The 24,946-nt window shown below is 44.8% G+C and overlaps 1 protein-coding gene across 2 annotated transcripts; it reads right to left on the reverse strand.

Annotated features, from left to right (window-relative positions):
* Nucleotides 1-993: 993 nt before the first annotated feature.
* On the reverse strand, nucleotides 994-21,396 carry Rnf34 (ring finger protein 34). Of its 2 annotated transcripts, none has more exons than XM_032886825.1 (6): nucleotides 18,573-18,788; nucleotides 9,224-9,442; nucleotides 6,739-7,146; nucleotides 4,277-4,393; nucleotides 3,861-4,062; nucleotides 994-1,915 (listed from the first exon to the last, which is right to left on the reverse strand). In XM_032886825.1, the coding sequence occupies exons 1-6, from the start codon at nucleotides 18,648-18,650 to the stop codon at nucleotides 1,725-1,727; spliced, it is 1,215 nt and encodes a 404-aa protein (XP_032742716.1). In that variant the 5' UTR covers nucleotides 18,651-18,788; the 3' UTR covers nucleotides 994-1,724. The 2 variants fall into 2 exon arrangements, with proteins under 2 accessions (XP_032742716.1, XP_032742717.1); XM_032886826.1 differs by lacking the exon at nucleotides 18,573-18,788 and adding an exon at nucleotides 21,258-21,396 and having other exon boundaries at nucleotides 1,006-1,915.
* Nucleotides 21,397-24,946: the final 3,550 nt, after the last annotated feature.

The following is a 24,946-nucleotide window of genomic DNA, read 5'->3' on the forward strand; positions in this document are numbered from 1 at the left end:
AAACCACATGTCACAGAGAGGGGGAGCTGTACCACAGCTGGCAGTGGAAAGACCAAACCTTGTGACTGACTACACCTGCTGTGCTCAGTCTGGAGCTTCCACAGAAGCGAAGCACCGGGGCATCAAGGGAACCTGATGTCTGCACAGCAAGACAGAATATGCTCAATTCATATTCTTCTCTACTGTGAAGACTTCATTCTGTTCTGCTGTTCTTCAGAACCTTATCCATTTGACACATTGTCTGTTAGGTATAAGTGTTATGGCATGCCAGTTAAAATATGCAGCTTGCCAGAAGCAATGTTTACCCTCTGCTGAAAGAAATAAGTAGTTATCCCTGTATAAATTGTTTAAAAATTATTTATGCAAGATTTGGGACTGGCTCTAAGAGCCCTTGTCCCAAAATCCACACATGGTATTGTATTTGCAGATAGCTATATATATGATCCTGTGTGTGTGTGTGTGTGTGTGTGTGTGTGTGATTTATTATATCCAGATGACTTACAATGCCTCATACAATGTAAGTGAATTGACAGTCGTTCTCAACTCGAGAAAGAAACTAAAGCTGCCCCTTCTGCATGAGCTGTTGATTTCAAGTTTTCATTTTTTCAAGTGTTTTCTGCCCCTTCCGCCATCCCAGTGCTGTGGTGTACATGGATGGGCCTTACAGTATAATCTCTAGCCATCAGCTATACCTTAGTTCAATATAAAAATATTCAGCTAATTATATATTACAGAAGGTGAGCTAGATTTTAGAGAAAGCTTTTAACTTCTCGGAGACTAGCTTCTCCATCCAAGTGAGGCCGTATCTATTCTAGAGTGACAGCAGGGTCTGGTAGAGAGACCGTGAAGCACCCAACACACCTGTCACAGTGAACGCGGCTATGGTGACAGCAAAGGTGGTCTCTGAAGGTGTTGCCATCTCTCTGAAGAGAGGTGCTAGACCGGGATCCTGACGCCTGTTCATGCTATATTCGAATAAGTCTGAAATGTAGGGAAACTACAACAGCCTTTTAATTTAATTTTATTCCTAAAGTTGAAATTACTAGCAGGTAGCACTAAAAATACACCTTCACTATACAAAACATTGTAAATTGATTACATATTAATAAAGAATTTAGCACACATACACTTCTAAGATAAGAAGCTAGATGCAGCCCTTGCTATTAAAAGCTGTACCCAAACAAAAATGGACGTATAGTCTAAGGCCCGGGCAGTGGACTATAGAATGTCAGTTGTCTCCCAATTATGTTTAAATGCAGAAATAGCAATAATGTTGAAACTTACATTCATTAAGTATTAGCATTTAGAATATACATGGCTAATCAGGTGAACATTCCGAGCAGCTACGGCTCAGGAGAGCCCACACTAGCCCAGTCACGAACAGTGAGCTCAGTTCAGAGAACAAAAGTGTCAAACACAGGATAAAGGTAAAGTAAGAGACAGGCGAGTGGCCTCCACACCCACACTGAACAGTCTGGCTTCACCTAGTGCTCAGGGGAGACAAGTGACAGAACTCAGCAGAACCTGGGAAGCCATGTGTCCACAGTTGATGGGCCTATGGCACAGCCCAGGTTTCTAAGACTTAGGATGAACTTTCTGTCCCCAGTTAGTCATGAAAATAATTTTAAAAAATAGCTTCTGCCTTAGAACAGTAAGTTTCCAGTCCCTTTAGTGCACTGAAATGTTTGGGGTCATGTGAGTGTCCCACTGTAGGGGCCTCAATTTCAGGACTTGAAAACATGCACAGCTCGAACCACATACTGCCTGCAGATAGGACACTCACTCATGCGCTTGCCGCACTTGGTGCAGGTGACCATGTGCCCACACTCCAGCAGGACACAGTCAATGACCGCATCCATGCAGATTCGGCACAGGCTGTCGTCTTCCTCATCCTGAAGTTGCATCCGTTCACCATCTGAAAGGAAAGGAAGGTGAGCAGCCATCTTCTGAGCCCACCACAGGCCCAGGGCCATCCCAGGGCTATACAGAGAGTGGTCGCTTAATCTCTACACGACTACTAATTCAGTGAAGAAGTGCGTGACTTGGGACCAGCTAAAAAGTGTTCAGTAAATGTTGGCTGCTGTCTCATGTGCTGACGTAATGGAAGGGGTTGGTGATGCAGACATATTCATCCTGTATTTACAAAGAAGGGACAGTGGCTGGGGGTGTAGCTCAACCGGTACAGGTTGTGTGTCTCAGGTTTGATTCCCAGCACTGCATTAAACCAAGTGAAATAATATACGCCTATAACTTGGGGAGGTAGGTGCAAGAGGATCACAAGTTCGAGGTCACCTTCAACTACAGTGAATCTGGGGCTTGGGTATAGGAGACTTTCCTCTTATGGGCCACTCAGTAGTCAGGCCAGAGTGGGTGTTTAGCTCAGTTGTTTGGCCATAAATATGGAAGACTCATCTCATTAAGAGGGACTTTATTCCACTTAAAGGAAGCTTTTTAATAACCACACTAGGAAGCAAAAGGTCCCTTGCAACTTGAGAAACAATCAAGTGTCACGTTTCTGTTGGATGGGCTGGGCTTTCCTGGCTCTGTAGCCTAAAAATCGCAGACACTGAAAAAGTGGATGAATTTAAAAAGTTAACTTTAGCTGAGTCTTGCTTTAAATAAGGACGGGGCTCCATGGGATCACATATATGGTTCAACAAAGCAAGAATTATCCCAGCACTGCAGAGGCAGAGGCAGGTGGAGCTCTGAGTTCAAGGCCAGCCTGGTCTACAGAGTGAGTTCCAGGACAGCCAAGGCTACACAGAAAAACCCTGTCTTGAAAAAAGGAAGAAAAAAAAAATTTCACAGCCTACCATGTCAATAGTTTTGTTACTAAGGTCTTACTGTCCACTTTGCAGACAAAAGATCTATGGACTGAGACAGCAGATTAGCAGATAAAGAAGAGCCTAGAGGGAGGCCAGTTTTAAATCTTGGCCTTTGTCTCTTATGTGGCTGGTTCTTTCCACCTCTTTAAAATGTGTAACACAGTGGAGTTATCCAAGTCAATATTAACATTTAAGTGGCTTAAGGCTGGTCAAGACAGAAAATTCCAGCTGTGTTCAAAACAAAATGTATTCACTGAGCCAGGGATTGAACTAGTGTTGAAGTCCATCTTACTAGAAACCCAAAGATTACACTTTATTTTATGCCAGAATGCCATTCCCCAGCCAGCAGCCTCACATCTCAGGTCTGAGGACTGACTATTCCTGGGCTTGCTACACTCACACTGTCTAGAAGTGTGTAAAACTATCGTTAAATGGTTCACCAGCAAATGGATGATAGCGACTTCATCTCTCGAGAGACAGCATCTCACACAAGCCTACTACAGGGATCTGGCCGCTGCAGGCAACATACACAAACGAATTTTTTTTTTTTTCTTTTTTCTTTTCTTCAGAGCTGGGGACCAAAACGCTTGCTAGGCAAGTGCTCTACCACTGAGCTAAATCCCCAACCCCCACAAACGAATTTTTAATAAATTATATAAAAGATTCATCAACCTATTTTAATTTTATGTTATGAGTGTTTTGCATGAATACATGCCTGTGTACCTCTGAAGTTCCTGGTGCCCGTGGAAACCAGAAGCAGCACTGATGCCTATCTGGAGTTAACAGAGTAGGCCACCGCCATGTGGGTGCTGAGAACTAATCCTTACTCTAGAAGAGCAGACAGCGAGTTTAAACTGCAGGGCCATCGCCCCAGCCCCAAATGGTTTTATTTTGAATGGTTTCTAGTTTTTGGAAGTGTCTGACAGTGACCTAAGAGCTAGTGATGCTGCCATGCTAGTAAATCTGACTGAAGCACGACAAAAAAAAAAGCCAACTTTTAAAGGGCAAGAAAGGATATCGGGGAAATAAGCTTACATGACTTTTGGTTTTCCTCATTCTCCTTGTACAGCCGGTTGACCTTCTCCACCAGCTCCCATTTTTCACAACAGCCAGAATAGTTGACAAAATTCCGAGCCAGGATTTCCTTCAGCTGGCGCACGCTCATCCCTTCCACCTCTTCAAGGCTTGACAGGTCAGACAGGGAAGCTCTCGCCTTCTTCTTAGAGAGCCCCGGGTTCTGAAATCACAGTGTTTGTTACCTCTGCTCCCAGACTGCCTGGCCTATGTCGGTCCCCGTGGCGCTGGGTACCCTCCCCAGACTTCTCAGCCGCCCGAGGTGTGCTTTAACACATCTGCCCGCGCAGAGACTCCGTGCTAGCCTAAAGCGAGTCCAGCATCTTCCTTCCTGCCAGACGCATTTACTGGGGAAAGCAATTTTAAAGGAATTTCACCTGTTCCTCTAAGTTTTCTTCTTGTTCATCGTCATCATCATCGTCATCATCGTCGTCGTCGTCATCTTCCTCCTCATCCTCATCATCCGTGTTTGCTGAAGCTAATTCACTTTGTACCTATATACAGGACAGATCCAATTATATCTGTAATCAGGTTTTCCTACTTACCAACCGCATAGTGAGGCCCTCCCTGCCTTTAAAGAGAATGGCTCGGGGTTGGGGATTTAGCTCAGTGGTAGAGCGCTTGCCTAGCAAGCGCAAGGCCCTGGGTTCGGTCCCCAGCTCCGGAAAAAAAAAAGAGAATGGCTCAGCAGTTAAGAGACTTACTGTTCTGGCAGACAACCTGGGTTTAGTTCCCAGCACCTACGTGACGGACCACAACCATCTTTAACTCCAACCCAGGGGGATACAATGCCCTGTTCTGAACTCCACAGGCACTAGGGCACCCATGAATGTGACACGCATACCAGGGCACAAGTGCATGCATACGTTCACATACACAGACAAGAAATCAGTGTTTTTAACGATCCCTAATTAAAGAGTTTTCTTTAGGAAAACAGAAATTCCTTCCATTGTGGATTATACACCTTCTTCCACATCTTTCCCACTTTCTCTTTTGAGACAAGATCTAGCCTGGGCTAGTACAGATTCTTCTCCTTCCTGCCTCCACATTCTCAATGTTGGAATTGTAGATGTACACTGCCATTCTTCATGGCGTCACACTTCGTCCCACAGGTAGCACACAGAGGCACTGTGCCACCCACATGTCCCCCAAATGGTGCTCTAGATCCAAATCTGGTATAGAATCATGCAGATTCTCATAGAGGAAACCATGAACTATGGTCTTGGCCTTCTCTAAGTTACAAATACCTGAGTAGCAGCTAAATCAGTGTTCTTGCCTCTGTCCGTTGAGTGGTTGTGTACTATCCTGCCCAGTCATGCCGCACGCCCACTTTTTAAGAAGATTTTTATTTTTGTTTTTTGTTTTTTTTTTTACAATTTACTTGTTTTTATTTGCATTGGTGCATTTCCTGCATGTATGTCTGTATGAGGTGATGTACCCCCTGGACCTGGAGTAAGACCATTGTGAGCTGCCATGTGGGTGCTGGAAATTGAACTCAGGAAAAAACAATTTCAAAATAACCCAGTATTTTATGTCTTAGGGTTTTGTTATGTTTGTAAAATTGGGAGCCTTGCTAATGGCCCATGCTGCCATGAACTCCTGAGTTCATGAGGCCTTGCTGTCCCTGCCTCCCTAGTTTAGATGGAACTACACCACCATCACACACAACTTAACTTAGCATTTTAGAGTCATTCAGACACAGCAAATTGAGTTGTAAGCCCTGCATGCTATTCAACTACGATGCTTAAGAAACTTATTGGGGGGCTGGAGAGATGGCTCAGCGATTAAGAGCACTGACTGCTCTTCCAGAGGTCCTGAGTTCAATTCCCAGCAACCACATCGTGGCTCATAGCCATCTGTAATGGAATCTGATGCCGCCTTCTGGTGTGTCTGAAGACAGCTACAATGTACCTATATATAATAAATAAATAAATCTTTTAAAAGAGAACCTTATTGGGATAGTGTTCTAATACACTACATTTTTGTGTGTGTGTGTTATTTGAATTAGAAAAATTGTGTAACTGGAGACATGGCTCAATTGTGAAGAGTGCTGGCTTAGTATACAAAGTCTTGGTTCAGTCCCTAGCACTACCTTAAAACCAGGCCATAATGATGCACTCTTGATCCCTGACCTCAGTAGCTGGGAAGACGGGAGGCTGAGCCAGGGCTGGGGTTAGCACTCCGGAGGTAACAGCGCTTGCAGCAAAAGCACAAGGATGTGAGTTTGGATTTGCAGCAATCACACAAACGCAGGTTGAAAAGTCCATGCTTAGAATGCTAGCACGGGAAGCAGTGATGGGAACAGCCTGACCTCAGGCTTCCGGACCAGCAGGCATAGCCAGGTCAGTGAGACCAGTCTCAAAATATCAGATGGAGAACAACTGAGCAAGTAAGGATGTGTACACACATTCTCTTACTTTAAAGTCATCCGTGGCTACATAGGGATCTCGAGGCTAACCTGAGCTTATCTCAAAATAAATAAATAAAAACAAATCAGAACCATTTCCCCCCAACAAGGTAAAATGATTACTGAGTTAACTACTTGTCACTAACACTTTTGATTATTACTTCAACAGTTAATTGTAAATTTATTTAACTTCACAAGACAGTAAACTAAGGACAAGAAACTCATGAACTACGTCAGAGTGGATTCCGGGTATTAGCACCTAAAGCCACGTACACATCAGGGAAATGTGCAATGCCAGCATCTGGGGATGGAATCTCTACTCTGCATATGACCTGAGGTTCATCCGATGCCACCCAGCACTAAAGATCCTGGCCACATGTGGCCAAGAGTGAGCAGCCCAGGCTCTCGGGGTCATCAACCATAGCATCCTACCTGTGTGAGAACTTCTGACCTGAAGGTGCCCTCTCTGTCCATCAGCTCTCCCTGGAAGGAGGACACAGTAGCAGAGGGGGGTGTATAATTTGAAAAATAGGATTGTGTAAAAAAACTAGAAGTCTGGGATCTTGAGGAACTGAGGCTCCTTGAGTCCAGGCCATCCCCCGAGCCCAGTCCACGATGGCACAGCACTAGATCCACTAAGTCCTCCTTCTCACGACAAGTGTCGGTCGGTACGTTTCTGAGGAGCAGATACTGCCGCAGGTCCTTCACTTTTAGTCGCATCAACTGAGGACGCTGGAAGGCTGTCTCTTGGAGTAGGTGACAAGTAGAGCATCTGCGGAGGTTTTCTTGTGAGACTGAACAAAGGGAGCAAAAGTCCTTCTTGCAGTCACAGCAGACGTGCTGAAGAGAGAGGAGACGACACAACGCCTGAACCATTCTGCAAACACCCTCTTCTGTCGCCTTTAACTAGGACCGAAACCTTGCTTTATATGAAGTACCCATGCGCCCGCCTATTTTCACAGAACCAGTCACTGCTAGGGCAGCTGAGAGTCTCACAACTTCAAACACAGCACTTTTAAGAAAAATACATGCTCTGTGTTAATGAATTAAAATGTTCCACCCCTCGGCACAACCGTGTAATTAGCAGAGCAGTGCTGACTTGAACCACACGGAACGGAGTACAACCGCCAGTCCGCCTCCTGGTCTCTTCCTATGTGGATCATTTCCCCAGCAATGAAGAGAGAAAAGGCTTAATACAAAAAGGAAACTGACCTCTCCAACTCAACCCAAGGACAGAGAGGACCCCACTAGTGCAGAAATCTGTAGCCAGCATGGCCCTAATTACACTCTAAGGCACCTCAGAAGAAACTCTTTGAGAGAACACTGGGGTATGTCTAGTTCTGTGCAGTGCATGGCTCCCACAAGATAACAATTCGAGAGACTATACTGACCAAACTGTAAGATTAAAGTTTTAGGCTAAGTGCTTTATGTAAAATCTCCACAAACACTAGTTACTGATTACATCTCCCATGCCCTCAAAAGCTTCTCTCACTGTAGCTCAAACTGGCCTAGAACACTCTATGTAGCCGAGGCTGGCCTTGAACTAGCAGCAATGCCCTTATCTTAGCCTCCCCAGTACTGAGGTACAGATATGATCCAATCACATCCAACTTCCTTCTTTAAAATTTAAAAATACCGGGGTTGGGGATTTAGCTCAGTGGTAGAGTGCTTGCCTAGGAAGTGCAAGGCCCTGGGTTCGATCCCCAGCTCCAAAAAAAAAAAAAAAAAAAAAAAATTTAAAAATACCAGGGCAAGATAGCGGAGTTGTTAAGAGCACTAGCTTCTGGAGGACCGAAGTTAGTTCTCAGCACCCATGTCTGATGGCTCACAAACGCCTACAGCTCCAGTTCCAGGGTATCTGATGCTCTCTGGCTTCCTTAGGCATCTGCACACATGCAATATCCACTCAGAGACTCACGCACAAAACCATTAAAAGAGCAGAGGTGGTCAGAGAGCTGGACACAGCTCAGAGGTTAAAAGTGATGACTCCTGCTCTTGGAGAGCCTTAGTTTGATTCACAACCCCCATGTTGGGTAGCTTACAACTGCTTATAATTCCAGATCCAGGGGATTCAATACTTTCTTATGGCATCTGCACACAAAAGGCATGCGCATATATATAATATTATATAGAACATTTTATATTTTTTAAATTTTTTATTTATTTTTTTTTGTAAATACAGACAGGAGCCAGGCATACCTGGCTTAGATTCTCACAACATGATGTCTCATGCTGCAGTCATAGTACTTGGGGGCAGAAGCAGAAGGCCAAGTAGGTGTCTGAAGCCAACCTAAGATACAGTTACTGAAAGAACATGGGTCAAGGGTAGGCTAGGGAGCTGTACAGGGCTATGGAGTGGGAGAGAGGACATTTGCTAGCATACATAAGGCCTTAACCTTCTTGATAAGCTCTGCAGGAACCAAAGTTAAATATTTATCAAACATGGAACCTTGCTATAATAAATGTTCACTGAACAAAACTGCCCAGCAATTAAGTCTTTTGCTTCAAAAAAAACTGTCATCAGGAATGAGGTTGCAGAAGCAAAGATCAATGCAGCACAGGAAAGGCAACAAGAACTACTCAGAAAATGTGACAGAGCTAGAATCCTACTGCATAGTTTCCCAAATAGGACTAAGTTTTTAATATTTTTATTAAATGAACTGTCTATTCAATATAACGTACAAACAACAAGTATGATCTCAGCCAAAAGTGGAGCACACCTTTGATCCCAGCACTCGGGAGGCAGGGAGAGGTGGATCTCTGTGAGTTCAAGGCCAGTCTGGTCTACAAAGTGAGTTCTAGAACAGCTAGGGCTATTACATAGAGAAACGCTGTCTTGAAAAACCAAGGGAAAAGAAAAAGAATTATGATCCTTTTCCACAAGTGTTATTTGTATGTAGTGTTTGACCCAACTCACCTTCTTTCTAAAGACTGAAAATGAAAGTCCACAGGCTTTGCAAACTATATTGGGTCCTTCCGTAGCTGCTGGTGGGTAGGTAGGAAAGTCAGAACTCGGTGTAAACCTGAATGGACCAGTGCTTCCTGGGAATCCTGCCTGCTGGCCTCTGACAGCTCCAGTTCCCATGACTTCATTCAGCAGTCCACAGCATGAAGCCCACATAGAGGTAGCACCCGCCTGAAAAGAAACATCCGTGTCAGCATTGAAAGCCAAGCAGAGGGGCTGGCGCGATGACTCGGAGGTTAGGAACACTGAGTGCTCTTCCAGAAGACACAAGTTTAAATCTCCCAGGACCCACATGATGGCTCACAACCATCTGTAACTCAGGACTAGGCACACGTGTGGCAGGCAGAGATAAGTGAGTGAATGAGTGAGTGAGTGAGTGACTGGGTGAGTGAGTGAGGTAAATTTGTCTTAAGTAACCTTGAGATCTTTATCATGCTAAATAAGCTTCAATTCCAGGAGCAGGTAAAGGTAAATATTCCAAAATCCCTCAAATCTGAGGCACTTCTGTTTCTTATCACCTGCAATAAAGGCCATGCAAGTGTTGCAGGACATTTGATCACACTGCGAACACTCAGGTTGTGTTGTTTACTGGAAAGACCTGTTTCTAGTTGTGGTGTGGCTCAGCCTTAGCTCACAACTTTAATCCCAAACAATGAAAGGAAGCAGCCATGTTTAAAAGTGATGAATCAGAGAAAGATTTAACAGAACGACGCAGGGAGGCAGGGATAGGATATGCCCAACCCTTACGAGGACAGGAAAGGGAGGCTACTTGAAGAGAGCACCACAGAAAAGAGGAAGGAGGTAGTTTTACAGACAGGTAGAAGAGAACAAACTAGATGAAGGGAAAGACAGAACGAGCCAGAGAATGAGAAGGAGCTAGAAGATTAGAAAAGATTGCTAGAGTTAGTTTGAGGCCAAGCAGAGCAATTCAGTGGCAGGCTGAGAGAAGCCAGACGGAATCAGTCAGCTGGGAGAGGAGCTGGAGCCAGAACAGCTGAGTTGAACCAGCCAGCCAGAGGTCAGAACTAGAAAGGGTGAGCTTAGTAAGAAGTCAGTCTCAGAGGCTGAAAACACTCTAGGCCTAGATAAGACTGTACAGAGGCTAGAAGCTTCCACAACTAGGTTAGAAGACAGGGGTATGAAGCCTCGAAGATGACAATTACTTCAGGTGTACTAAAAGATATATATTTTTTTTTTTTTTGGTTCTTTTTTTCGGAGCTGGGGACCGAACCCAGGGCCTTGCGCTTCCTAGGTAAGCGCTCTACCACTGAGCTAAATCCCCAGCCCAAAGATATATTTTTTAAAAGATTTATTTATCATATATATAAGCACACTGTAGCTGTCTTCAGACACCAGAAGAGGGCATCAGATCCCATTACAGATGGTTGTGAGCCACCATGTGGTTGCTGGGATTTGAACTCAGGACCTCTGGAAGAGCAGTCTGTGCTCTTAATCACTGAGCCATCTCTAGCCCATAAAGATATATTTTTAACATTCAAGTTACCAACATCTCAAGTCATTTAGAAAGATAATTCTGTTATTTACAAACAAAAGGGGGTTGGGGATTTAGCTCAGTGGTAGAGCGCTTGCTAAGGTCCTGGGTTCGTCCTCAGCTCCGGAAAAAAAAAGACAAAATAACAAACAAAAGATTGAAGTTGGGCAGTGGTGACAGATGCTTTTAATCCAAGACAGCCAGGGTTACAAAGAGAAACCAATCCAATCTCAAAAAACAAAAAAAAAAAAAAAAAAGACAAAAAAATCTGTAAGTGTCTAAAGGCCCAGGTTAACTTTAAATTTGCAATTCTCCTACCTCAGGTTTCCAAAAGCCCAATTACAACTCTGTATGCACTACGCTAACTCTATGTCAGTCAAATATCCCCTGTGTAATATTGAAGATGTGCTTGTACTTTTAAAATTGCAAGTTTTATTTCAAACTCAGGTTTTTCCTGCTAACCTGAGACATGCACTGGGCTCTACAGGTCTATTTCTCCGGTTATTACTTAAAAAGAAGAAATAAAACCACACTGCCCCATTCGCCTACTGTCTCACTGGCTATAGACTATAACATGCTGATTTATATTAAGATGGGACAGGGCAGTGCCAGGCTGCAGCTCAGGGCCTGAGTGTTCACTCGGCTCGCACCAGGTCCTGGGCTCCGTCCTAACTAAGCATCACAAGAAAACAACCAAATGCCAATTCCGGCTCTCCAGGGTTTTTCTGTTTTGTTTTGTTTTGTTTTTTTATGTGACACAGACTCCTGGTTGTCCTGGAACTTGCTATAAAGACCAGGGATTAAAAGTGTACACCACACTGGCAGCTCTCTAGATGTTAATGTATCTCACACAGGTATTTCCCTCTGAATTCTTCTCTATTTCCCAAGTTCTTATAAATATATTCATTTGGCATTAAGGGAAGCAGTTTTAAGGCAGACACTACTCTACCTTTTCAGAACAAAAGCACTAAATATTTCTAATGGCCAAAGCACACTTGAATAAAAAATTTTTGCCTCTCCACCAAACACATTTTCTTTTTTTTTTTAAAATAATCTTTTTTTTTTTTCTTTTCTTTTTTTTCGAGCTGGGGACTGAACCCAGGGCCTTGCTTGCAGGGCAAGCGCTCTACCACTGAGCTAAATCCCCAACCCCTTTTAAATAATTTTTTTTAAACATTTATTTATTTATTATGTATACATCATTCAGCTTTCTGCCTGCATGTATGCGCCTGCAGGCCAGAAGAGGGCACCAGACCTGATTATAGATGGTTGTGAGCCACCATGTGGTTGCTGGGAATTGAATTCAGGACCTCTGGAAGAGCAGACAGTGCTCTTAACCACTGAGCCATCTCTCCAGCCCCCACATTTTCTTTTAGGGTGTGTTTGATTCTTTCTTTCTTGCCTCTTTATTCTCAGTGAGAAGATGGCTATCACTATACCTCCTATAACAATGCCTTTCTTTTTTGTGTGTTGTTGGGAGTGGACCCCTCCTGACAAGCACTGCACCCGAGAGCTCCAACTGCAGCTCCTCCCCTATCCCCTTTCTTATTAGTCTCACCAATGTGAGAAGCCAGCCTGTCTGAAATAGATACAAATTTTCAAATATGAGGCCAAAGCAATTTTCCCATGCTAAAGAATAAAGGAGACAGTATTTGGGACCAGTAGGAGGGGTTCTTTGGCCCCATATTCCACTTCGTAAGCATACTCTGGAACCTAGACAATGTGATATGTAATGGAACTTAGTGTGGCTGAGGTATTAGCTAAAATGGCACCAGATAACACCACAGTTCCCTTTATTTTTTTTTCTTTTTTTCGGAGCTGGGGATCGAACCCAGGGCCTTGCGCTTGCTAGTCAAGTGCTCTACCACTGAGCTAAATCCCCAACCCTGTTCCCTTGATTTTTATGTCAAACATTATTTGCTTATCAAGCTTAAAGGCAACTTGGAGAGCTTATAACGATAATGCTGTTCTCCCTACCAGATGTTCAAGTGAAGAAGGAAAGAAAGGTGGCACCCACGGTTCAACCATCTTAGTTCTTCATCACTAACTTCTCCACCAGCAAGGCCATACCTTCTCATCTTTTCAAATAGCGTCATTCCCTGATCTCTAAGCCTTCAAACACATGAGCCTGTGACGGTTATTCTGATTCCAGTTGCCAGAGGAACACCCTCAAAGTTTCCTCTAGCCTATGAACATGCACACGCTTACATAAACACGCATGCTGAGAACAGAGAAGGCTGCTTTTAACTTTAGGATTGCATTATAAAAACAAAAAAGTCAAACTGTAGATCTGTATTACTATCTCCAGTCATGGACCATAACAGAAGGAGAGAAAACACAGTGAAAAATCTAGGTTGCAGCCTCATTAGGATCTGAGAACTTTGGTCAGACAGGTCTAAGAAAATAGCTCTTACACTAGGAGAACATTCTGGGCAACACAGGAAGGATAAATCCACAATGTTGGCTTCTCTCAGAACAGCATCTATACTCTTCTGACTTAACAGTTCAGAGTTCAAACAGGCCTGTATGCGCTGTCTAGGGTATCTTCTTAATTGCCACCAAGGGTATATGAAAAACATAATTTCCACTTCTGTATTAAGCCCCATGAGTTCTGACTCCCCATAGCTGAAGTATTTAATGACCTCCCCTGTCCTTGTGTGCAATTGGTTTTAGATCCTTACTTTTGAGGTGCTCTAAACGCCACTTGGCCTGTGAAACTGACCAGAACTGTTCTCTGCACGTTAGACTCACCACAAAGCCTTAAAAATCACTCACACTGATAAAATCACTGATAAAATAAGCCTAATCCCTGGGATCCATACACTAGAAGGAGAGGACCAAATCCCAAGGTGTCTTCTGAATGCCATGCAGTGCTATGGAATACATGTACAGAAATAAACATAATTTTAAGCTTTTAATATCTGGAGACTTCTGATTTTGCTACTCTAGAGTACAGTTTAGCCAACAACAATTTTTTTTAAGATTTATTTATTTTATGTATATGAGTGTTCTATCTGCATATCCACCTACACTCCAGAAGAGGGCATTAGATCACATAAATGGTTGTGAGCCACCATGTGGTTGCTGGGATTTGAACTCAGGACCTCTGGAAGAGCAGTCAGAGCTTTCAACTACTGAGCCATCCCGCCAGCCCCCACAAAAGTTCCCCTAACTCCCAGGTGATTCTGATATAGCCAACGTTCACAAGGCGAAGGCTTTCTGGGTCTGAGTGAAGATTCCTTCTTCCTGCCTAAATAATTTTGGAAGGAAAGCAACCCTCAAGATTCCTGAGCAGGGGCTGGAGAGGTGGCTCAGCGGTTAAGAGCACTGACTGCTCTTCCAGAGATCCTGAGTTCAAATCCCAGCACCCACATGGTGGCTCATAACCATCTGTAATGGGATCTGATGCCCTCTTCTGGTGCACCTGAAGACAGCTACAGTGTATTCATATATGATAAATAAATAAATAAATCTTTAAAAGAAAAAAAAAAGATTCCTGAGCAGGAGCTGAGACATCTAGCCATGTGCTCACCCGAGACTGTCCATATCGTCTTCTCATGAGCTATGCCTCTACTATTCCACTCCCCTCTAAAGTTCTCCAAAGCTTTCAAAAAGGCTGACTTTTCTTCAAAGTGGCTTACCTGAAGTTTTGCCCATTTAATGATTCTCAAATTCCTTGTACTGAAATTTACTGATTTTTTTTTATTTTACTTACTCTTTTGCTACCAGTTTCTTTTGTTTCCTTTTTATTATTTTTGTTTGTTTTGGGGTTTCTCTGAGGATCTCTATAAAAGTTGCCCTGAGATGATCTCCACACTCTAACCATGGTGGCCCACATTCCGTCCTAGCCCTCATATGCACAATAACAACAAAGTTAAAAAACAAACATTAAAGCCAGGCATTATGACACACTTTTAATTATTACAGCATTTAAAAGGCAGGTAGATCTAGGAGTTCAAAACCAGCCTGGTATACACATAGCAAGTTCCAGGCCAACCAAGGCTCCATGGTAAGGTGCTTTCTCCAAAACAGAAAACAATCAATCATCTTTCTCTCTCTTTCTCTCTCTCTCCGTCTCCCTATCCCTATCCCCCTGCCTCACGCGCGCACACACAATATTTGTTTATTTGGAGACAGGGTCTCACTATGTGGCTCTGGTTGTCCTGGAACTCACTATGTAGACCACGCTGACCTTGAATTCAGAGATAACTGCCTCTGGTTCCCATGTGCTGGGATTAACAGTGTATGCCACCAAGCCCAGCCTAAATAAAATAATCTTAGGAGGGGAGGGAGGGAGAGGGGTACAGGGGGGGAGAGAGGGGAAAGGAAAGAACTTGGACTTGGAAAGATGGCTCAGTGGGTAAGAGCACTTGCAGCTCGTGCAGAGGACCTAGATTTGATTCACAGACCTACACAGCAGCTCACAACCATCCAGAACTCCAGTTCCAGGGGATTCAATCCTCTCTTCTGACCTCTGTGGGTTCCAGGCATACACATAGTGTACACGTATATGCAGGCAAAACACAAAAACATAAAATTAAAAAGGGGGGCCGTCAGAGACCCAGATTCCTCTTTTGTTTCCCCTCTTTAAAGATCACCTGGTTAGCACATATTCCTTTATTTTCCTTTTACTTGTTGCTCCTATTTTGGTAATGACTTTGGAACGTCTTTTTCCAAACATTTCCACTTCCCCCTCGATTTTCTGAGGAAAACCCTTTCCTAAAGACTGAGTACTGACACAACCCCTGGCTTTGCAGTGAATTCACTGATGCTGCTCCGTCTCAATCTGGAACCCTTTAGGTCAGGGTAACTTTCTGACATCTGTTCACTAAAAACAAAAGCTAACCCGAGTGAGGTGACCCACAACTGTGAGCTCAGCACTTGGGAGGGCGGAGGCAGAGATCAGGAGTTTAAGGCTGGTGACCTGAAAGGGGGCCCCAGAACACACATATAGGTAGGAGAAAATGGACTCCATAAAGTCCTCTGACCACAGCATGAACTCCCGTAATAGTAATTGTCTCTTTTCCAAGTAAAGCATCAGATCACTGAAAACTAAAGCCAGGAAGCCTTGGTTAGGACCACAGTTAAAAGCAGGACTCTACAGAGCACACGGGAGTCCAAGACAAAAGACAGAACAACAGTCCTGGAAGTGAACGCACTGCTTCCCCGGGCCGTGAGTGTAGTCCAAAGTCTGAGGTGATGGAGTTAGAGACTCAGCGCAGTGATACAGCTCTCACTCAGCATCCACAGGCCCTACTCAATCCAGCACGGAAAACACAACACTAAAGAGATACAAGAGGGGGCTGGAGAGACGGCTCAGCAGTTAAGAGCACCCGACTACTCTTCCAGAGGTCCTGAGTTGAATTCCCAGCACCCACATATTGGCTCACAACCATCTGTGATGATATCTGATGCCCTCTTCTGGTGTGTCTGAAGACAGCTACAGTGTACTTATATATGATAAATGAATAAATCTTTAAAAAAAAAAAAAAAAAAAAGAGATACAGGAAAAACAAAAACAAAACTTCATGGTACCTGCTACTCCCAAACTCAGTTACATTGATAGCTTGGTCTCTAGCCATTGGTGAGAATTAAAAATAACTTTTTTTCTTTATAATCTTCCTGCTCAATTCTCTTAGACTAAAACTACTACTGGTAACAAGGGAGGGAGAGGACACTGTTACTTTCCACAAATAGTTTTTCAAAGTGACTTGACAGTTTCAAGCACTGTGACACTTGTTTCTACAATAAACCACCAAACATAAGCACCTGATTAGTTTACTTAGATTCAACTGGCTTACTCCGTCTGCAGCACACACAGCTTCAGTCAACAAGACCGGGAGGAAGGGTATTCTGGTTGTGACTATGCCCTCTCCCACTGCCAGTTTTCAAATGACCTCAATGTCCAGCTGTCTTGTGTACATACACACTTAGAATCCCTGTAGGCAAAAAAAACTTCAGAACACTCGAGTAAAAATTACTACAAATTTTGGCTCCTGCACCATACTGAATTAGAATGTGATCTCTTTTAATGATTCCATTAAATGTAATGTTAATCAGCCGGACTACAGAACGTGGTTTATATGAAGATTAAAATGGCAGAAACAGGAGTGGGGAAGAGGTAAAGGAAAATGGATGAGCTGTTGAAAACTAAATGATTTAAGTCATTGGCTTTCAACTAAACAAAAAGAGATTGTGTCTGTCTTGTTGTCCTAACTCCACATGGAATAAAATATCGTCCAGTAAGGGATGACCTAGAACTTTCATATGCGACCAAGTATTCTAAGATGCTACAAAAGAACCAGATATGAATTCTCTCCAACTTTCTTTATATTTTCGGTGATTGAGACAGAGTGTATGTAGTTCTAAGTGTACTGGACTCACTATACAGACTAAGCTGGTCTCAACTCACACAGATCCAACTGTCTCTGCCTCCCAAATGCTGGGATTGAAGGACTCGACCTATGCCTAGCTTGAGACTCTTCAACTAGTGAAAGCCTCCTCAAAGAACCCATCTACTTCAGAGACTACAGGTTTCTGTTAAAAACTTCTGGACAATTCCAATTTGTTAAAATTTGAATGTCCTTGTGTTGAAAGAATGTTTTGAATCTTAGCAACAGATATTAATGAATGCTTTCTGGTTTAAATTTCAGTTAAACTTTCTAACAGAACTGAGAGAAAAAGATAACATGCAGACTTTAGACTCACTTAAGAAATGTGGAAGACAGGTTGGGGATTTAGCTCAGTGGTAGAGTGCTTGCCTAGCAAGCACAAGGCCCTGGGTTCAGTCAACAAAAAAAAGAAAGATACAAAAAAAAAAAAAAAAAAAAAAAAAAAAAAAAAATGTGGAAGACTATTTACTGTAACTGATACTTCAAAACCAATATATGGAGCATACTGCTTTAATACTGTCTAACCTTGGGGTTGGGGATTTAGCTCAGTGGGAGAGCACTTGCCTAGGAAGCACAAGGCCCTGGGTTCGGTCCCCAGCTCCGGGGGCGGGGGGAAAAAGAAAAAAAAAAAAAAGGAATACTGTCCCTTATACTTCAAAAAAGAACCAAAAAAAAAAAAAAAACAGATGTTGCCCTTTAAAACGTAACATTTAATCCTATTGTATGTGCATTGTATGGAGGTGTATGTGGCGGGGGAGGGCAGGGGAGAGGACAGCTTTGTGAAGCTGGTTCTCTCTTCCCACCTTTACAAGAGTTGTAGAAGGGTTGGAGAGATGGCTCAGTGGTTAAAAGCACTGGCTACTCTTCCAGAGGTCCTGAGTTCAAATCCCAGCAACTACATGGTGGCTCACAACCATCTGTAATGGAATCTGATGCCCTCTTCTGGTGTGTCTGAAGCCAGCTACTGTGTACTCATATATATAAAATAAATCCTTTTAAAACATGGAGTGAGGGGTTGGGGATTTAGCTCAGTGGTAGAGCGCTTGCCTACCAAGCGCAAGGCCCTGGGTTCGGTCCCCAGCTCCGAAAAAAAGAAAAAAAAAAACACCATGGAGTAATTCTCCCCATTTTCTCCTTAGTATCTCTGTGAGATCCTGTCTCAAAAAAAAAAAAAAAAAAAAGGAAGGGAAGGGGGAGAAAAGTGCTAGATTTTAAACCCTGGACAAACTGCTGAGGCGCCTTAACCTATCACAGTACACTAGGCTAACTGGTTCTCCCAGCATCCCTCAGTCCCTATCTGTTACAGGATTCTCCTGGCTTACATACCCTGTCCCCTACCCTGAAATCTCCAGCCCAGGAGGCTAGGCTGTCCTTCCCTATATAATTCGGCCATGTTGGTTACCCGCCCTCTTTGTACCTGTGAGCCTCTTTGCTGATGCATCCGGTTTTCTGGCCTTCCATCCCCTCTCCTTTGTGTCCAGCTCAGTTTGGTCATGTGGACTCTCCCAGATGTCCCTGCCTCTGGCTATGCTCTACCTTTTATCCACAGTAAATTTCTCCACACTCAGGAGGAGTCATATCCTTTTTCTTTCTTTCTTTTTTGCTCAGAAAGAAAAGAAAGAGTAGTTATCTTTCACTTAAATACAAAGCCGCTGTTTTTCAACAACTTATGTAAACGTTTGGGCATAGTACCGACGTCCGATCCTCCTCCCATGTCCACTCTCCTTGACAGACAAAGGTTGGTTTTGGGTCTCACAGCAAAGGTGTGATTCTTCAGGACATAAAGCTATTGTCGTAGAGTTTAATAAAGTATTCTTAAGTTGCAGCGATGTTTTATAACTAAACTGAGAAGTAAAAACTCTTATAGGAGATGGCTCAGTGGCTAAAAGCACTGGCTACTCTTCCTAAATACCACGGTTTGATTCCCAGAACCCATATGATGGCTCACAACTACCTAACTCCAGGTCAGGATCTGAGGTACGTGTTCGCGGTGCACAGACATACATGCATTCATACCTATAAAATAAAAAATGTATGATCTATTTATTATATAGAAGTACACTGTAGCTGTCTTCAGACACACCAGAGAAGGGCATCAGATGTCATTACAGATGGTTGTGAGCCAATATGTGGGTGCTGGGATTTGAACTCAGGACCTCTAGAAGAGCAGTCAAGTGCTCTTAAACACTGAGCCATTTCTCCAGCTCTAAAATAAAATTTTTAATCAAAACAAACTCTTTAGGGGCTGAAGAGATGGATGAGCAGTTAAGAACCCTCATTTTGCTTTTGCAGAGGACCTAGAGTCAGTTTCTAGAACCTACATAGTAGCTCACAACCGCTGGTAACTCCAGAACCAGGGATTAAGGCCACCTTCTTCTATGAGCACCAGGCATGAGGAAGGTATATACACACACATACACACACACACACATACACGCAGGCAAAACACTCATACACATAAACCTAAAGACATTTTTCACAAGAGTCTCAATCCTTAATGTCAGTTTAAACAATCACTCATTCCAGATCACACATTTGTAATCCAGACACTCAGGAGGGAGGACAGCCTACACGTTCAGTTCCAGGCCAGTTAGGGATATACAGCAAGACCCTATCTCAAAACAAAGGAGTTAGCCTATTCCCCAAACCTTCCTGGACTCAAGCAGGAGGGGGCTGCTTGTTTAAAATAGGATCTCATGCAGTGCAAGGTGGCCTCAAACTTCCTATGAAGCAAAGGATAGCTGTGAACAGCTAATTGTCCTGACTCCTGACTCCGCCCCCCAAATGCTGGGATTACAGGCATGCAACCCTGAAGGTACCATTATCTTTCTTGCTTCTGAGAGTTTTTTACACAACCACCTTACATTATTGCTGTCTGTATTGTGGCTACTTGAGCTGTACCTCTCTGGGGATTGTTGTTGGTTGGTTTTCACACACACACACACACACACACACACACACACACACACACACACACACACACACACTCACAGCAATCCTCCTGCCTCTACCTCCCAAACGTTGATTACAGGCCACACTGCTTACCCGGTTTCTTTTAATCCTTTTTTAAAAGGGGTGGGGGGGCGACCATATTTTGAATTGCCTCTACTCCTTGACTAATACAATGAAGGACTTGGACAAAACACTTGCTGATTTTCTCTACTTGACGCTCTTTTCAATCGTCCGCAGTAAATCTTTGACACTTTGTAAAAGGTCGTTAACCTAGCAGCCCCCAAGCCAATACACTTCGTCCACGAGATGAATCGAACCCTGTCAGGAAAGACATCACCACCTTCTGACTCACGCCATTTGATTGGATTTGGGCAAATGATTCAATGCCTGAACTGATTGCTGTACACAGACTCTGTGGAACTCTCTGTGATGAAGTTGAGAAAAATCACCTCCCCTAAGTAGGCCAGAATCACACACACGCACACACAAAACCTGCCCTTTTCTGAAACTTCTATCAGTGATGCTCCCACGCTCTCACTCCCACCTGGGAGAAAGGCTGCCAAATTACTTGCTGCGTACCTAGTGGCGATGTAGACACGTCTAGCGCTCTAGGTCACGGCCAAACGTTCAAACCCACGGAAGAACTCCACGAAGGGGGACACCCCCAATCCCTGGCATTTCAGGCCGGGCTACTCTGGTCCTAGCCTCATCACACCCCGCAGCGCGCTCTCTGCCTTCTGTCTCGTGATGCACCCCCCGAGGTCTGGGTTAGCTCAAGGACTCAGGGAGGCAGAGGGCACAGCCACGGGCAGACACACCGAGGCCTGAGGAAAGCTCTAGCGGCTTTAAAAGATCAGGACGCCGAAAAGAGCACAGGGCCCGGGAACAGGGCCCAGCGGGCTGCGACAGCAGGGCCACTCGCCTGCTCCTCGACCAGGCCGCCGGAGGGCGCTGTAGGAACTCGGGCGGGTCTGCTGGCCTGGCCTCTCCGGCTGGAACCGGTCCGGGCCCCACACATTCCGGACCGGGCGCCCCCCACCATGGTGGTCTCTCAGGAACCCCCCTGGGCAACCGCTGAGACGAAAAATAGGAAGCGCTCTGGGCGTACAGGAGAGGCGAGGAGAGCCTCCCGGCTCCACCAGCCCCTCACCTTCATGGCCGCGACCGCCTCGGCTCGGTCGGCTCTACCCGGGAACTCAGCACCATAGCAGACTGCTCACACAACGGACCTCCTTCCTTCTAAGGCGGCGAATGCGGCGCCTCCCGAGACCGACTGAGCGTCCCTACGTAAGGGGCGTGGTCACGTTCGGTCACGCCCCGGGAAGACGGCGAGCGGCGGGCGGAACTCACCAATCCGAAGGAAGTCTTCTGGGGGCCGGTCACCAGAGCCAATGAAATGGTGAGGAAGGGGCGGGGCTTCGGGAGCAATCAAGGGAGCGAAGAGAGGAGGGGAGGAGCGGAGAGGGGCGGGGCGGGGCGGGGCGGGGCGCGATGCGATGCTCGCCTAGAGGAAGATGCTGAGGCTGTATTGGCTTCCTATTTTGGGTGTCTAGGTTCCCGCGGCCGGAGGCAGAAAGGACTGTGGTGAAGTAGGAAACACGGTTCGTTTGAAGCTTTTGCTCTAAACTGCGAAGCAGGGCCTCGGGCTGAACCCATTTTCCTAATGTTCTAGATTCTCATCACCGTGAGAACCTTGGGGTCTCCTCAAGGAGAGACGCAGCACTCTAGGGCGAACCACTAAGAAGGTGTTTGGGAAACAGTTGCAAGGACCAAAGGTTGTTCACTTCCAATTCTTTGCCGTTGTTTGGCTTGTGTGTGTTTGTGGTTTTGTTTTGAGACCCTGTTTCTCTGGCTGCCCTGGTCAAGAGAACTCCCCGTGTATACCGGGCTGGCCTGGAATTCATAGAAATCATGCTGCCTCTGACTCCTGAGTGCTGGGATTAAAGATGTGTTCCACCACACCTTTACCCAGTTGGTGTAATGTTCAAATTTACCCAAGTCCTAACCCTTTCAAAGAAGTCACGACAGATGTCGGGATGGAAAAACAAGTGACAAAGGATGGAATAAATTTCTTCAGCCTTGCTCGATTAAAGTTTAAATTAGTTGGTTTTTCTACACTTCTTTCTCTCACTTCGAAATCAGATTTGAAAGTTTAGACCTCGGGGTTGGGGATTTGGCTCAGTGGTAGAGCGCTTGCCTAGCAAGCGCAGGCCCTGGGTTCCGTCCCCAGCTCGGGGGGAAAAAAAAAAAAAAAAGTAAGTTTAGACCTCAAGATGTTAATTCTTCCTTAGGGAAGATCCAGACAGATCTACTCTTAATAATGATAATGATAATGATAATAATTTAAAATTCTTTGTGTCTGGTTTTGCCTGGGTGTGTATCTGTGCACCACGTGTGTACAGTGACTAAGGAAGCCAGAAGAGGATGTTAGATGCCCTGCGACTGAATTACAGTTGTGAACTACTATGTGGGTGCTAGAAACCAAACTCAGGTCCACTACAAGAGCATCAAGTACTCTTAACCACTGAGGCAGCCCTTACTCTATTCCTTTTTAACACCTGCTTAGTTGGAATATTTGACAGGACTTACAAAGAGCTGGGCACAATGGCGCTGGCCTTTAATCCCAGGACGGCAGAGGCAGGTGAATTTCTCTGAATTCCAGACCAGCCACTGTACATAGTCAGACCCTGGCTCAAAACAGAACAAACCATAGCAAGCTATTTTCTTGGACTATGTCAAGCCTATTTTTCTTCAGGTTCTATTGAGACAATGTAATATCTTGTCCAGCACTCAGGAGCAGAGGCAGTGAATCTCTGTGAGTTCAAGGACAAGCTCTGGGACAACCGGAGCTGTTACACAGAGGGGAGGGGGGGGAGAAAGAAGAGCTATTAGTACTGATTCTGCTCATCAACTAGACAAAGAAATTTAAAAAACATTTGCTGGCAGGGCTAAAGAGATGGCTCAGTCAATAACGTGCCTGCTGTCTGAGGACCAGGACCTGTGTTCCCTCCTTGGCACCCATGTAAAAATCAGGTTTGGTGGCATTCATCAGTAATTCCAGCATTCTGTGGGTGGAAACAGGAAGATCCCTCGAGTTTGCTGGCCAGCCAGTCTAGCCTAATTGGTGAGCTCCAGGCTCAGTGAATGACCTTGTCTCGGTAAGATAAAAAACAATTGAAGGGGGGTTGGGGATTTAGCTCAGTGGTAGAGCGCTTGCCTAGCAAGCTCCAAGGCCCTGGGTTCGGTCCCCAGCTCCGGAAAAAAGAAAAAAAAAAAATTGAAGGAAACATCAACTGTTGGCTTCCAGCCCTGACCCAAGCGCGTATATACACGATTGGTTTTAGCTAAAATATTAAGCCAGGCCTGGTGGCACACATTTCTAATCCCAGCGGTGAGGACGTAAACTCAAGTGGATTTCTGTGAATTTAAGGCCAGCCTGGTCTACATAGTAAGTTCCATGCCAGCCAGGGGTATATAGTGAACCCTTGTCTCGGAAAATCATATTTTCTGGTGAGGCGAAGACCATCTCTCCCTCAATAATCCTCAAGGGTTAACGAATACGCAAATTAAAATATGCCTGCTGTCATTAGCTGTCACAAAAATACAAATAAGACCCCAGGTGTCCCTCCGAGCGGGATTTTGAAAGGGACAACATACTTGTAGGCCTTATTGAAGACGCAGAGAACTCACCGGTGATATCACACGGTCAGGTTGCCGTTTCGGAACTCTGGCGATCGTTTAAGAACACGAAGCATAAGGCCACCTATGACCCAACAGTTCCACTCCCGTGTACCCAGTAAGAACACGTGTCCACAGTGAAGCTTGCAGCAGGATTCTGAGCAGCGAGAGTGAAGACCCAACACAAGTATCCATCATGGAATGAATGCGGAAACAAATGTCCATATTTTGGGGGTAGACAGGGCTGACCCCCTGCCTCCAACAGAATCATTTGGGGCTTGACTAACATGCATGAGGCCCTAGGTTCAGTCCCTAGTGCCGTCAAAGGGAAAAAAGAAAATTATTTATAAAACACGTCGGAGTGGTTGGGGATTTAGCTCAGTGGGGTAGAGTGCTTGCCCAGCAAGCGCAAGGCCCTGGGTTCGGTCCCCAGTCGGAGTCATCAAAATGGCTCAGCCTGTGGAAGTGCTTGTGGTCCAAGCCCGAGGGTCTGAGTTCGATCCCCAGAACGCACATAAAGGTAGGAGAAAGAAAGGAACCAATCCCACAAAGTTGTCTTCTTACCTCCATATAGACACCAGGTCCCAAACATCGTATACCCCTCACACACACTGCTGTGGCACACAAGGATAGTAGGAAATAGAAAAGAAAAATAAATAAAACCTAGGTAGTCTAGATAGCTCAGAGGTCAAAGGCACTTGCCCTTAAGTTTGATGAACTAAGATCCATCTCTGGATTTGGTATAGCAGGAGGAGACAACTCCAAATTGTCCTCTGACCTCCATACAGACTCCATAGCACGTGCACTTTGCTCAAGCACATGGGAGCACTTGAACATGTCCGCGCTCATGATCATGTGTATGCATGTATAGACATACAACTAGGGCTGGTGTCTGAAGAGGTCAGAAGATAGCGGTCAGATCCTCTGGAGCCAGGGTTGGAATTGGTTGTGAGACACGATGTAGGTGCTGGGAATTGAACCCGCGGCCTCTGGAAGAGACAAAAACAATTGCAAAGACACGTGAGATAATTCACTGTAGTGCAATTACTTGTTTAGGGTACAGTAGGACTGTTCTCTGGGCGGTTGAGTAGGGGTTTTTTGGGGAGGATGGGCAGAGTGAAACTAGGTCCTGATATGTAGATGAGGCTGGTCCTGTTATGT

The sequence above is a fragment of the Rattus rattus genome, chromosome 16 (assembly GCF_011064425.1).
Source record: "Rattus rattus isolate New Zealand chromosome 16, Rrattus_CSIRO_v1, whole genome shotgun sequence".
NCBI lineage: Eukaryota > Metazoa > Chordata > Mammalia > Rodentia > Muridae > Rattus > Rattus rattus.

What these genes read in the sequence shown, in the direction of transcription:
- Rnf34 (XM_032886825.1), bottom strand. Translation starts at nt 18,650, where the DNA reads ATGACCAAACTGAGCTGGACACAAAGGAGAGGGGATGGAAGGCCAGAA. An exon ending in TTTCAGTCTTTAGAAAGAAG is followed by an intron (nt 7,147 to 9,223) that starts GTGAGTTGGGTC and finishes CTCTCTCTTCAG; the next exon opens with CACGTCTGCTGTGACTGCAA. An exon ending in TGAGGAAAACCAAAAGTCAT is followed by an intron (nt 1,916 to 3,860) that starts GTAAGCTTATTT and finishes CTTTCCTTTCAG; the next exon opens with ATGGTGAACGGATGCAACTT.